This window comes from Onychomys torridus, chromosome 22 (genome assembly GCF_903995425.1).
Source record: "Onychomys torridus chromosome 22, mOncTor1.1, whole genome shotgun sequence".
In the NCBI taxonomy this organism is placed as follows: Eukaryota; Metazoa; Chordata; class Mammalia; order Rodentia; family Cricetidae; genus Onychomys; species Onychomys torridus.
Genome location: NC_050464.1, coordinates 28,556,647 through 28,571,939, shown reverse-complemented (window position 1 = coordinate 28,571,939; position 15,293 = coordinate 28,556,647). Strand labels below are relative to the sequence as shown.

At 44.0% G+C, this 15,293-nt stretch overlaps 1 protein-coding gene across 4 annotated transcripts in view; it reads right to left on the bottom strand.

Annotated features, from left to right (window-relative positions):
* Positions 1–275: 275 nt before the first annotated feature.
* Positions 276–15,293, bottom strand: part of Sbno1 (strawberry notch homolog 1) — a 50,476-nt gene continuing 35,458 nt past the window's right edge. For all 4 annotated transcript variants that reach the window (XM_036172556.1, XM_036172557.1, XM_036172559.1 and 1 more), the window contains 11 exons: positions 14,680–14,792; positions 14,525–14,596; positions 14,042–14,141; positions 12,766–12,840; positions 8,831–8,977; positions 8,662–8,756; positions 8,490–8,582; positions 5,828–5,965; positions 5,238–5,314; positions 3,099–3,292; positions 276–1,791 (listed from right to left, as the gene is read on the bottom strand). In XM_036172556.1, coding sequence (XP_036028449.1) covers positions 1,649–1,791; positions 3,099–3,292; positions 5,238–5,314; positions 5,828–5,965; positions 8,490–8,582; positions 8,662–8,756; positions 8,831–8,977; positions 12,766–12,840; positions 14,042–14,141; positions 14,525–14,596; positions 14,680–14,792 — 1,247 coding nt within the window. In that variant the 3' untranslated portion in view covers positions 276–1,648. The remainder of the gene's footprint in view (positions 1,792–3,098; positions 3,293–5,237; positions 5,315–5,827; positions 5,966–8,489; positions 8,583–8,661; positions 8,757–8,830; positions 8,978–12,765; positions 12,841–14,041; positions 14,142–14,524; positions 14,597–14,679; positions 14,793–15,293) is intronic.

Genomic DNA, 15,293 nt, shown 5'->3' with positions numbered 1-15,293 from the left:
GAGAGAATGAGAGCCCCAAGCGCTCCATCAGGCTTCTGTTACTACACACACCTCACCCAATTCTTTGAGAAGTTAAAAAAGTTACAAAGAGAATAATTCAACTTGAGACACATTCAAAGTACCATCATTGACCCCATCCTTAAGATGACCTTAGATTTCAGGAAGGGGCTTCAGTCAGACTCTAAGGCTACCTGGAAGGCTAAGGCCACGCCGAGTTCTGTAGAGCACTGTTACCTATGCCTGGAGTCCCCAGTAAGGCCTAAACAAGAGTCCACTTCATTAGTACAAGAACTTTTTATTCAACGTCCACAAGATTTTGATATCTTGTAGCTTTTAACCAGATTTATACAATCTCAATTTTTCAATAGTGCAACCTGTGCAAGCAAAAAAAAAGGGTAGAAAAAATGGGGAGAAGGGAGGCTGGGAGGAAAAACAAAAAGACCAATTGTCCCCTCACTGGTTTTTATAAACATCTATTATAGGCGAAACAAAACTTACCCATGTTATAGATAAGTGTCTATTCACATTTGTACATTACCATTTTTAACAGCTGGAGATAATTTCTACAATGTCTTACAGCACATTAAACAATATTCAAGTTACTGGGTAACAACAACAACAACATACAGCAGAAGCCAAGTGTATTCTCACTGTCTAGTTTACAACTCAAGTACGGTTTCCGGTTTGAATGACCAAGCAGATTCTGATAATGAAGTAAAAAAGATTGTGTGCAAGATGGAAGCCAATCACACTTCTTCCTACAATTATGTTTAAGTTAAGGAAACGTAACTGATGAAAAAAGGCTCACAGCCATTCTGCAGCACAAATTAGAAATACTATTAACACATAAAATAAACTCTAAAAGGTGTGTACTTACTACTTGGACAAGAAACCTGGGACAGGGAGGAGCGGGCAGGGCTAAGGGTTAGAAGCAACACTCAGGTATCAACACTAGAAATGCGGATCTCCAATGCTGCACATCTCCAATGCTGCACATCTCCAATGCTGCACATCTCCAATGCTGCACATCTCCAATGCTGCACATCTCCAAACGTGACTTCTGTGGTAATCTTGATAACACATGCTTTCAAAGACATGCACTGTCAACAGAAGCTACAAAAGAACCTGAATGCATGGCGCAACCCTTCACTTCATGCTGTAGGAAACATTGTTTAAGTTGGAAAAGAAACAAATAGATATATTCTGTATTTAGAGACTTGGAACACATGCATCCGGGGAACCCCCACAGCAATGACAAGGATGTACTGTGTTAACCCTGAGCACTGTAGAAAGGAAAAGTAAAGCCAGTTTGGGAAGGTCCACGCATTTTTAACCAACTGTGTTCTTGTAGCATTTAACAAACTCGCAGACAGACTGACACATCTGCTTGTGCGCACACACATCCGCTCTGCTCACCCAAAGGAAAAGCGTACAGGCAGCCGGAAGGAAGCCAGAGGAAAGACACGTGACCCTCCCTCTGCTTGCTGTCAGCGTTGCTGTCTATTCCAGGTCTGTCCTTAACCCCCAAGTTAACTAGAGAGCACAACTGGAAAAAAAAAAAAAATAGAATTCTTTGGAAACTGTCCCTGATTTTTATGCAAGTGGTATGCTCTCACAGCATTCAACACCGTGTGGAAGCTGCTACTCTTTACGAGTTGCTCAAGTTGGTGATGCTCTGCGGATGATGCTGCTGCCACAGCTGTTTTTGTTGGACTGCGAGCTGCTGAGACTGGTCTGAAGTTGACAGGAGATTTACAAGAGGAGACACGCAATTTGCCGGAATGATCAAACCTGTAATTAGCAAAGAGAGTCCATGAGGTAGAGTCCAGCAGGCATAGTGCATGTGCAGAGGGCTGCTACCAGCCTGCCCAGAAACCAGACAGGTGGTCAGCACTGGACTCAAGCTGTTCCCAGGAGGCTCCTAGATGTGCATGCATATGTGCGTGCACACACTCAAGCATGTACCCAGCGTAACACCACCTCCTGATGCAGAAACTGAAGTGTGCAGGACAGCACTTCCCATCTAACACTGCATAGCCTCAATAAACCATGCAACACCATGCATGCCTTCTCCCACTCAGTAAGGCACAAAACAGCTCTGGGACAGAGAGGGTGGAAATGCTCATCTTAGTCATCAGGAAAGACAGAGGTAAACACACAAGAGTACAAGGGCAAGTGGAGGCACAGGGCCTAGGCCAAGGGACTTCCAGTTCTACCCTGTGGGGAATCTGAACTCAATGTAGTAGCTAAGTGTGCTTTCTCTTTAAAACAAACAAAAACCAGCAGCTAGAAACTCACTTATATGCAACTTTACAGCCGAAACCAGCTGAGCAGAAACAAGCTTACTGACTTGCAAGCAGTCTTCCCACTACACAGAGGGCTGTCAGAAAGGAACCGTGCAGCAACTAGCCCACTTGTAGGACATCTACAGCTGACCAAAGTGCTCCGCCCTAGCCCACTGTCCTAGCTCTGCAGAACTCAAAGCGCCCCTCAGTGCCACAGCCTGAAGCTGCAGCCTTGGACTGGCTGAATGTAGCCCCCGGAGAGGAGAGCAGGTCATCTCCAGAGCAGAGAGCAGAAGGTAACGGGCGAGAGAAGGGAAGAGCAGTGCCAGAGACATCTCCTGCCAGATCACGATGTCCACTACAAGACAGGTACAACCAGTTGTGGCGGTGATGTGACCCCAGCACTTGAGGGAGAGCAGCAGGTAATTCAATACATGAGTCTGAAGCCAAAAACTACGTCTATTTTTTTCCTTTTTCATTTTGTCGAGACAGGGTTTCTCTGTGTAGTTTTGGAGCCTTTCCTGGAACTCACTCTGTAGCCCAGGCTGGCCTGAACTCACAGAGATCCTCCTGGCTTTGCCTCCTGAGTGCTGGGATTAAAGGCGTGCGCCACCACCTGGCCAAAAACCAGGTTTAACTGCTCTCAAACTGTAGAATGGACAGCATGTTCTGATATTCTTTGCTCACTACTAGAACTGGTAAGAGATAAATCTGCAACAAATCTAAGATGTTAGACGTGAATAATAACAACGACGACGACGAAAGGGTAGGTGGGGTCTGACTTCCTCCCCACACAAAGCAAGGGGAGCTCACCTACAATGCGCTGTCCGTCTTCCGTTCTGAGCCGTACTATCTGCATCTTCACATTTGTGCCACTGACAGAGGCCAGAACACCCTCCACTTTTGTCCAGACGCTCAGTACTGAGCCACATAGCACATAGTATGTGCGGCAGCGGAGACCTATCTCACATACCAATCCTAGACTTGCTTTTTTGCAATTGCCACGCCTAAAAAACATGGAAGGAGAAACAGGTATAGAAAATGAACACACACATGAGCATCTGCAAAGCCTAGTCATATTTTAAGTGGAAAATGGGTGTATGACTTTTTCCTAGGACACTCCTTGGGCTTACTAGGTTATCCTTTCCAAAGGGGAGGTGTCACTATTACTTCTAAAAGCTCAGCTATGCCCGAAAATGGCCTGCCTGCACACTGGATTGTGATCTACACACTTCTCACAATCCCACACACCCCATGTGACCATCACAGCGACTAGTCAATGAAGCCCTAGTGTCCACTTCATGTGTGACTAGGAAAGGCCCAACAACTGGAGCACAAATACCAGGTAAACCTGAGAACAGAGAAAATGAGGGTACAGTATAGTCAAACGTTTCCCAGTTCACTGACAGACCTATCTAAATTACCAAAGTGAAATAAACTCAGTACTCAGAGAAAAATAAAATGGGTGAGGAAAGTGGCTCTTCCAAAATAGGCACCGACACCTGGGATCTGGAAGGAGCTGGAAATCTGAGAGAACCTACTTAACAGAGCTGTCCTCACACCAATATCATACAAGTATGTGCACACATCCATTATGGGATCAATTTTCTGAGAGTTTATTTTTACTTTTATGCATATAGGTGTTCTGCCTACATATGTCAGTGAACCATGATGCTGCAGTGTCTGAGGAGGTCAGAGGACAGACAGCACGTGATCCAGTAGAACTAGTCTAAGTTACAGGCAGTTGATACCCTTGACATAGGTGCTAGAAACTCAACTTGGGTTTCCTAATAGAGCAGAAGGCACTCTTAAGTCACTGAACCATCTCTCCAGCCCCCAACCTCCGTTTTGTTTGAGTCAGGATTTCACAGTATAGCCCTGGCTGTCCTGGCACTCCCTCTGTAGACCAGGCTGGCTTTGAACTCAGAGATCCGCCTGCCTCTGCTCCCCAGTGCTAGGATTAAAGGTGTGCACCACCATGCCCAGCTCTCCAGTCCCCCTGTGTTGTTGTTTTTTCCATTTGTTTGTTTTGTTGTGAAGCAGGGCCTTGCACAGTCTGGCCTCAAGTTCGAATTCTCCTGGGGGATGGGGTTGTAGACATGAACCACCGGGCCTATGCAGTGAGGTTTTAAAGCCAGAAGGAAAGCAGCAGGGCCATAGTAGCAAGCACCTCTAATCCCAGTCCCCAGGAGACTAAGGAAGCAGTATGTCAAAGTCCAGGCCTGAGAGTAAGTTTTCAGGTCAACCTGGACTAGGGTAGAAACCCTGCCTCAAAAAAATTATAAAGCAAGCCCAACAGTGATATGCCCAAAATCTCAGCACTGGGGAGGCAGATCCCCAGTGTAAGTTCAAGACCAGTCTAGTCTACAGAGTGAGTTCCAAGGAAGCCAGGGCCACACAGAGAAACCCTGTATCAAACACCCATCAATAAATATTAAAGTATTAGAGGTGATGAGGGGAGAAAAAGATTGAGAGACAAGTTCTACCAGAGGATGGTAATTTAGACTGTACTGCTGGACACTAGCTCCAAAGCATGAAGGAAAGGCAGAGACATCACCAAACAGTGCCCGGTCCACAAATGCTAAGTACACATTATCTGTTGTTATTAAGTCAGGGTCTCAATGTAGCCCAGAGGCTGCTCAACTCCCCATGTAAATGAGGATGATTTCGAACTTCCCAAATGTGGGATTACAGGCATTGACTACCATGCCAAGTCTCTAAATATAATTCCGATGAAGTGAACTGTGCCTATCAATAGGCAACTTGTTTCTTTGCTCACAATCATATACTCATAAAAAATAAAAATGAGGCATTACAGCTCATTACAGTTCCTAAACTTGGGAGGCCGAGGTAAGAGACTCAGCACTGCTCCACACACAAAAATAGGAAAAAGGTATCTTTAAATCTTGATTACACTTAAAAAATGAAGTGAAGCCACAAGGAAGCACTGACCAGTATGCATGAGTACAGGTGTCTGCAGAGGAATTGTACTGATCCAGCCAGTGTACCAGGGCGTCGTCAGAGACTACCTGAAAAGATAATGCAAACCCCATTACAACAACTGAACACCTGACCTGGTCACTAATTTCAGAGGCAGTCTAAAACAACAAAATCATCTTCATCAGAAACCCTAGCTCCCACTAGCAGCAGAATGTAAATAAATACCACTGATATATGAGGCCCTCCAGGGATGAGCATTGCAGAGAGCTAGTTGAATATAGAGTTACTTTCAGAAAGTTATGGCAATACCAAAGAAAGTAAATAAGTAATGTTGGAAAAAACAGGTATTGACTATTTTCTGGAAATCAAAAGATGGTATGAAGGACTTCAATGTACTAAACCACTGCACTGTGTCCTAGGCACGGAGAGTCACGTGCTCATCTTGTCTCAATGGACAGTAACATCAAAACTGCATCAGAAGTGTATAAGAAACTTGCTACTTTGGTAAAATCACCATCCTTAAACCCAGGAATTATAGCTGAAACAGTTCCCTATCATGAAGCAAGGATTCACACAGTATCAAGTGTTAAGTGAGAAAATACCTTCTTATATTTCTTTTTCAGATCAGCATATATTTCTAATTTGAGCTGTTTCCCAGTGTTTGGTCGGTAAATTAAAAATAGTTTCTTCTTAGGGTTTACTTCTTTAACTAAGATTGCAGTTTTTTTGTTGTTTCTTATCTATTAAAAGAAGAATTAAAAAAATTTGTAAGAATTTGTTCCTACACAATTAAAAATATTCTATCATAACATCACAGCAACAATTCAGTAATTCAAAAGACAGTATCAATAAGGGCAGTCAGGGCTTAATCCTTTAGTCCTAGCACTGGGGAGACAGAGGAAGGGGGATCTCCGTGAGTTTGAGCCCAGCCTGTTCACCAGGGCAGCCAGGACTGGAAAACCCTGTCTAAATAAAACAAAACATACAAACAAAAGACAACAGCTAAATGTGTAAGTATGTAACCACAAGCCCACATGGGAGGAGCCTACTCATCTAACTGGCTAAAGACTAATGTGCCTTGGTGTGAAGGTATCAGAACCCCTGGAACTGGAGTTAGAGAGAGTTGTAAGCTGCCATGTGGGTGCTGGGAATTGAACCCATGTCTACTGGAAGAACAGCCAGTGCTCTTAACCACTGAGTCATCTCTTCAGCCCTCCCACCCCCGATGAATTTCTATTTTTCTAAAAGATTTGTTTATTTATTGCATGCACAGTGTTCTGCCTGCATGTATGCCTCCACGCCAAAAAAAGGGCCGCAGATCTCATTACAGGTGGTTGTGAGCCACCATGTTGCTGCTGGGAATTGAACTCTGGACCTCTAGAAGAGCAGCCAGTGCTCTTAACCTCTGAGCTAGCTCCTTTTTTTTTTTTTTTGGAGCCCTCCCACCATGGGCCAGGCTAGCCTAGACCTCACTATATAGCCCAGGTTAGCTCTGAACTCATGGTATTCCTCCCTTGGTCTTCCATGTGAACTCCTATGCCTGTCTCCACAGAAGTCTTCTTGTGTCTGTGTACGTACACTTCATTATTTACTTTTTGAGAATTTCTTTTCTTTTTTCTGTTTTCAAGAACTGAGTAGCTCTGACTTCCTGGAACCTGCTCTGTAGACCAGGCTGGCCTTGAACTCAGAGATCCTCTTGCCTCTGCCTCCAGAGTGCTGGGATTAAAGGTTGTGTGCCACTACTGACAGGCTATTACTAAAAATTTCATACATGTATAAATGTTTTTTATAATGTATAAATGATTAAAGCCACCCCTATTCCGGAGGCAATGCTAAACATTCCCCCTCTCAACTTCATGCCTTGTTTTTACCCAGAGTCCACCCAGCAAGTAGAACTACTTCAATATGCACACAAAAAACAACTACTATAACTATTAAAAAATAGAAGAAAATACCATCAAAAGTATGAAAGCAATACACTATTTCAAAGAGTTGACCAGGTGTGATAGGTGGTACATGCCTGTAGCCCTGGCACTCTGGAGACGGATGCATTAGGCCTCGATGCACCGTGTAAGCTAGAACCTGAGGAAGCTCTTCCTGTCATTGTCCGCAGCCCTGTGTCGCTGAAGAACTAGAGGCACAGACTCAACTGCAGCCAAGCTCCCAGGGGCCTTCCTAAAGCGAACACCAGGCGGACCAAGCAAGTAAGAGGCAGGCAGCCAGGCAAGAACCACTGGTGAGAAATCAGAAGCGACCCCAGGAGTAGGACGAGAGCCTCAGAGTAGACTCTGGAACCTCCCAGTGCTCCCACAATCCACAAACACCACTGTGTAAAATTAGGATATGGAGCTGCAAAGATGGCTCACTGGTGAAGAGTCCTACAGAGGACCCGAGTTTGGTTCCCAGCACCAAATGGTGGCTCACAACTGTCTGTAACTCCAGTTCCAGGGAGGTCTGATGCCCTTCCTGGCTTCTGTGGGCACCAGACACAAACTCCATACACAGATGCTCATGTAAGCAAAACATTCTATACATATAAAAATAAAATTAAGCCCGACATGGCATCCGCATCCACATACAATATTAAACAAATAAATAAAAATAATAATGGGGGCTGGAGAGATGGCTCAGAGGTTAAAAGTGCCGAATGCTCTTCCAGAGGTCCTGGGTTCAATTCCCAGCACCCACATGGTGGCTCACAACCATCTGTAATGAGATCTGGTGCCCTCTTCTGTATACATAATAAATAAATAAAATCTTTAAAAAAAGGGGGAGGTTCTTAAAAAAATAGTAATAATAATTATGGTTAAGGTGAGCCAGGCATGACTGTGTACTTCAGAGGCAGACACAAGGTGATCTCTGTGAATTCAAGGCTACTCTAATTGACAAGAGTTTTCTAGAACAAGCTAGGTCAACATAGTGACATCTGTCTCAAAAAGAAAAGTAAAACTGAAGCCATAAAAATAAGTAAGAAGGCCGGGCGGTGGTGGTGCACGCCTTTAATCCCAGCACTGGGAGGCAGAGGCAGGCGGATCTCTGTGAGTTCGAGGCCAGCCTGGGCTACAGAGTGAGATCCAGGAAAGGCGCAAAGCTACACAGAGAAACCCTGTCTCGAAAAACAAACCAAAAATCAAAAAAAAAAAAAAAAAAAAAAAAAAAAAAAAAAAAAAAAAACAACAACAACAAAACCCCAAAATAAAGGGACGAAACCAAGAAGAAGCATGATATTTCCTGATGAGATATTGGAGAAAATTCAATTCTTACTTGCAATGATAAGTAAAAGCCATCATCTGGTCCTGTCAGCTCTGCCCAAATCTTGGTTGCTTCTTCCCAGGACATTCCCCTCTCCACGCTAATCTGTGGAAGATACATAGAGATTTAAATACAGCTCATGAATGGACACCACCAGTGAGCAACATGCACTTTCTAGACTTACTGTGTATAGCTCTACATGGCCAGAGGTTGAGTAGCCTGGAGTCAGAAACTTCTTCACGTCACTCTTCCGCACCTTCTCATCTCCAGAACCCAGGTCTACAGAAGGAAACAGGGCGTTTAATGGGGAGACACTCTGAACAGGGGCACGGAGGACCGGAGTGTCCACTCACCTAGGATCCCCATGTCATATCTTCCATTCTTCTTGGCATTCTGAACGACTGCAGTAAGTGTGTCTGCGAAATACTGAAACAACGCATTCTGCTGATGCACCTCCATGCCCAGAATTCTGTTTAGGAATTTTCCTATATTGTTATAGTCTACAATGACAAGATTATATAAAAATTCCATGAATTCCCATGGTAAATTGAAAGCGTCCTTCAGCTAGGCAAACCTTCCACGTCTCCTCCCCCAGCTGTTGAAGAGCCCCTACCTACAGCGGGGCTGCAGTGCGGAGACATGCACCTTTCCACCTTCGGCCACCAGCAATTGCAACACAAGCTCACAAGACAGTCCACCTCACTTTCTGTACCTTCTACTTTAGCATAAGGATATTGGCTCCAAACATCAAATCTCAGGGTGACCTTAAATATAACCTCCCAGTGTAAGGATTACAGTCACACACTGACACCTATAATATATATATATTTCGAGACAGGGTTTCTCTGTGTAGTTTTGTGCCTGTCCTGGATCTCACTCTGTAGACCAGGCTGGCCTCAAACTCAAAGATCCGCCTGCCTCTGCCTCCGGAGTGCGCCAACACTGCCTGGCCACATCAAATCTTTTATTAGATTTAGTTATTTACTTTGTTTTTTTTCTTCCCCAAGAAAGGGTTTCTCTGTGTGACAGTTCTGGAACTCACTCTGTAGACCAGGCTGTCCTTGAACTCACTGAGTTCCACCTGCCTCTGACTCTCCAATCCTGGGATTAAAGGTGTGTGCCGCCGCTGCCGCCACCACCACCCAGCTTAGATTTTAATGTATATTTATTTTCCAAGTAGGGGTGTGTTTTGACTGCTTTCGTGTACTACACCACTTGCCTGCCTGTAGCCTGAGAAAGCCAGGAGAGGCATAGATCCCTTGGACTAGAGCTGTGAGTTTCCTTGTAGATGTTAGGAACAAACCTAAAAGTGCACTTACACACTAAGCACCACGCTAGCCAACTTGTTTGTTTGCTCATTTATTTATTTGTTTATGTGGTAATGTATTGTGTATCAAATAAAGCTTGCCTGAGGATCAGAGGACAGAGGCGGCCACTAGATTAAACACAGAGGCCAGGCAGTGGTGCACACATGCCGTTAATCCCAGCACTAGGAAGGAAGTGATATGGTGGGTGGAGAAAGGTACATAAGGCGTGAAGAGACAGGAACTAAAGTAGGACTCAGAGGCTTTCAGTCAGATGGTTCCTGGAGTTGGCGAGGTTACATTCCTTTGTCTGTCTGATCATTCAGCATTTTACCTTAATATCTGGCTCCAGGTTTTTATTAAGACCATATAGATTGAGCAACATATTTATTTTTAAAGAAAGATTTATTTATTTATTATGTACACAGATCTCATTACAGATGGTTGTGAGCCACCATGTAGTTGCTGGGAATTGAACTCAGGACCTCTGGAAGAGCAGTCTGTGCTCTTAACTACTGAGCCATTTCTCCAGCCCCCTTGAGAAACATAATTATTTAGGTTTTTCAGGACAGGGTTTCTCTGTGTTGCCTTGGCTGTCCTGGATCTCGTTCTGTAGACCAGGCTGGCCTCAAACTCAGAGATCCTCCTGAGTGCTAGATTAAAGGTATGTACCACCATCACCTCCATCTGTTTTTAATTATTAAGGTATGTGTGAGGGTATATGTATGTGAGTGCAGAAAGCCGACCGCAAGATATTCTGTAAGCTCTTAACTGCTGAATATCTCTGGCTCCAAATCTTTTTTGAGACGCAGTCTCCATTTTGTTTCAACTTCCCCAATGCTGGGTTTGATTACAGGCTTACACTATCAAACTCAGCTTACCAACATTAAATTTTAACTCCAAGTTCAGCTGCTAAATTGTGGCTCTCAACCCTGGCTACACAACTGGAATGCCCCACAGCTTTGGAAAACTACTCATGACTGAACTTTGCTCCTGGATTCAGTTACTTTTTAAAAAAACTTACTTTATTTTTATTTATGTGTATTTGACTGTGTTGGGATATGTGTATTAGAGCCTAGGTATCCTCAAAGACCAAAGAGGATAGCACATCTCTTGAAGATGGGGTGACAGATGACTGTGAGCTAACCAATTTAAGTAACAGTTCTGAGAACCCAACTCCAGTCCTTTGCCTGAACAACAAGTTCCCTTAACAGCTGTGCACTCTGTCTAGCCCATGGATCAGTATTTCTTTAGATCTTAGCCAGACAGGGTAACTTAAATTACATCTGAGCATTTGGAAGGCTAAGGCAGGAGGACTGATGCAAGTTCAAAGCCAACCTTGGTTACATAGTGAGTTCTAACTTAGGCTACACAGTGACACCCTGTCATAAAAAACAAAACCCGAAAGACAATAAACTCCTGACCAGGTTGATCATATCTGCAGCCAGGGCACGTTATAATATGGGGGTAAGAGGATCTATTAAAGGATTGGCCCAAGGGCACACTGCTCATCCCAGTTACTCAGGAGGCTAAGGAAAGAAGTTCAAGGCCTAGATTCCATACAGACTAAGTTAAAAGTGAACCTGGCCCATGTAGTGACACTCTACCTCAAAAATAAAGAGGAACACTCAAGGGCAGAGGCATGTAATCTCTGAGTTCTAAGACCAACCAGCCTGGTCTACAGAGCAAGTTCTAGGACAGCCAGGGAGATATAGAAAAGACCCTCCCCCACCTCAAATAAATGAAAACACCCCCACCTCAACAAACAAACAAACCAAACCAAACATAAGTAAGCAAGTAAATAAATAAAATGAATGACATTTAAAAAAAAAAAAAAAAAAAAGAGGTTGGAGAGATGGCTCAGTTAAGAGCATTGGCTGTTCTTCCAGAGGTCCTGAGTTCAATTCCCAGCAACCACATGGTGGCTCACAACCATCTACAGTAAGAGATCTGGCGCCCTCTTCTGGCCTGCAGGCAGAACACTTGCTGTATACAGAATGAATGAATGAATGAATGAATGAATGAATGAATGAATGAATGAATAAACAAACAAAAGAGGTTGTTTCGGCATCAGTGGGTTTAGGGCAATTCAAGCTCTAGCCAGAATGACTTAGGTTATTGCCAATAACCACTTGGGGAAAAAAGTCCATGTGAAAAAAAAGTCCATGTGAATAAATGCAAAACCAACAACACCATTAGGAACCCAAGGAAACTGTTTACAGACCAAACAGGACCCTGCTGGAATAAGTACTTTTTTTTCTTAAAGAAGTGGCATATAATCTCTAAGCACATGTCTCCGGGAGATCATGAAATCCAGGACAGGGTGAACCTGGAGCTTTTCCCTCTGTGCCTTGCCATCCGTTCTGCCCTTACCTGTCACATTCATATGGATGCTTACTTTTAGTAATTCCTATGAACAGGAACAGAGGCTAAAAATAAACGAGTAAGCAACTAAGTACAAAGAGGGCTTCAGATAATCCAGGTTCTGGGTTCCAGACTAGAACAAGCTGTAATCCCAAGCACGAGGTGGCTAAGGCAAAGGCACTGCCATGAGTCCAGGCTGGAGTGGGACTGTGTCACAGAAATACAAAATGACAGGGCTGGTCCAAGGACGCCATGGATCCAAGTGCTTGCCATCCAAGACTGGTCAGCTGGATCACCAGAACAAGTAAAAATGTCTGATGCAGTGGCTATCCGTAATGCAAGCAATTTTACAGTGGGAGGGAGGCAGACACACCCAGAAACTTATGGGCCAGCTGGCACAGAGTAGTCAGGACAGAAGCAGAAACAGACTTCCCTAAAGTCATCCTCTGGCTTTCACAAGCATGAACACGTGGGCACTTGAGTCTTTTACAAGTGAGCCGTGGAACTCAAACTTTCTCAAGCCTGCTCCCACCCACAGAGTTGAACGGAGGCTTCTGTAGCGCACAACAAGCTAAGAAGGCTCCATCAATAAATGCACGTTCCATACACACGGGCATCACCTTTGTCCAGAGTAAGAATTCCTGACCGGTCTTCCACATTTATCAGGCCCACTCCTATCAGTCCTTGCCGAACATCTGTAAGAAAACAAATTATCAACATTCTTCACAATCCAGATGGTTCAGTGAGCTGTTAATCAGACAGATTAAGTCCTACGATTAAGATTTAACCTTTGTATCTTGCTCTATTCCACTCACCAGAATTGAACTGCTAATTACCCTAAATCACCAAACCTCACATTGTACCTCGTTTGTTTGGTTTCTAGTGTTTTTGGTAGTGCTGGAGGTTGAATCCGAGGCTGCTACCACTACAATTTTCCCTAGCCCTTCATTAAAATACTGTTATCACCAGATGGGCTTACTGGTGCACACCTTTAATCCCAGCACTAGGGAGGCAGAGGCAGGCGTGCCAGGCCAGCCTGGTCTACAGAGCTAGTTTCAGAATAACCAGGGCTAATCAAATAAATAATTGAATGAACGAACAAATAAACAAAAATTTAGCCAGGTGGTGGTGCACAGCTAAAATCCCAGCACTAGCGAGGCAGAGGCAAGAGGATCTCTTTGAGTTCAAGGTTATCCTGGTCTATAGAGTGAGTTCCAGGAATGCCAGGGTTACACAGAGAAACTGTCTTGAAAAAAATCAACCAAACAAAAATACACCTTTATCTTTGGTGACGTCACACAGGACTCAAGAGGTTGAGGCAGGAGAACAGCTTCAAATTAAAGTCTAGCCAACTTGGGTTACAGTGTATTTCAAAAAACCAAACCAGGCCAGGCAGTGGTAGCACACGCCTGTAATCCCGCACTTGGGAGGCAGAGGCAGGTGGATCTCTGTGAGTTCAAGGCCAGCCAGGTCTACAAAGTGAGTTCCAGGACAGGCCCCAAAGCTACAGAGAGAAACTCTGTCTCGGAAAAAAAAACAAAAACAAAAACAAAAAACAAAACAAAACAACAACAAAACCCAAACCAGAACTCTAGAGATGGTTTAGGAGGTAAGGACACTTGCTGCTGCCATGCCTGATGACCCAAATCCGATTCCTGGGACCCACAATGGTGATGGGGAATAATAAACTCTCACAAATTGTCCTTTGATCTCCACACATGCTGGAATATTCACTACATCATTCCCTCAAAATAACTAAAACACGCACAGACACAAGACAAACTTTCACAAGAGCATCCTATATATTATCTAGGTACCAACAAAAATCGCAACAATTTTGTACAAGTAGGATACTAGCTGATGAATGATTGATTACATAAGGACATCCTAAGTCACCTTTAAAGAATTCTCCAGGGTAGTCTGGAGGTGGTGAGACCATGGGAGAGTCCAAGTTTACAATGGATTTCATAACAATTTCCAAAGCATTTCTTCCATACTGTAAGAAAGGAAAAAAATGTGTTAGTCAGCTTCAACATCTGGGCATGTTTACCAGTTACATGCCATGAACACTGTGACAAAACTCAGAGCACACTCTTAGGACTGTCTACTCTGCCCTGACAGACAGCAGGTGTTCGGTGCACTGATGGTTTCCTGATTTCTAATGACGCACTCTTGGTGCCTTCACAAACACTCTAGTAGTGGTTTCCAACAGGAATAAAGGTGTGTGCAGATTAAGTGATGTGTGCAATCCCATCTCACATGAAGCGATACAAGGCAAAGCTAAGAGCAAGCAGAACATTTCTTTCTCAACAGTCACAAGTTCCCTTCCTGGCATCGCACAAACGGCAAACATCTGCAGCGTGAGATGGAGGACTGTACCTTATTGTCAAAGTTGAACCTGCTCAGATCTCTAGACTCGGTTGCTCTTCTGTCACCATGAGTAAGTGCTCCCTGGAAAACACGCAACTCCTGGTCAAGTCACTCGCTAACACAAATCACCCGTCACACACATCCAATGCAACTCAACAACTTACCAAACTCTCGAGTCTCTTAGCAACAATAGATGCAAATCTCTGCTCTCCAGCCAGTTCCGAAATCAAAAAGACATACTCTGGAGCAGTCACTTGGTTTGACCTATGTGTTCTTCCTGTAACAACAAACAATGTATACAGTTCAATGATTATGTTCATTCGGTAGAGCAGGCTATTCTGAGATCTAATTCCTAGCATTTAACACTGAACAGGTATAGAGACAAGGTCTCACATAGTCCACAGGGACCTCAAACTCACTGTGTAGCTAGTCAGGCCTTAAACACCTAGTACTTCTGCCTCTACTAATCAAGTACTGGGATTACAAGCCTATACATCAAGCCTGGCTAAGTTGGCACTGATCTAACTAAAATACACTTGAAAAGAAAGATTAAAAATAGTGTAACAACCCTTCTCATTGGTCCCCAAACAGCAATTTAATTTGAACATCAATGTCATCACTACTCAAGGACTAGACCCTAGTGCGAAGGTCAAAGCACTGCCACCATCTGGTCAACCAGTGTCACTACACTAGCTGTTCTGGATGTTGTGATGGGGTCTGGATCACCAGGCCCCAGGAAAATGCACAGGGATGCACCTACATGCAGCTGCTAAGGGCA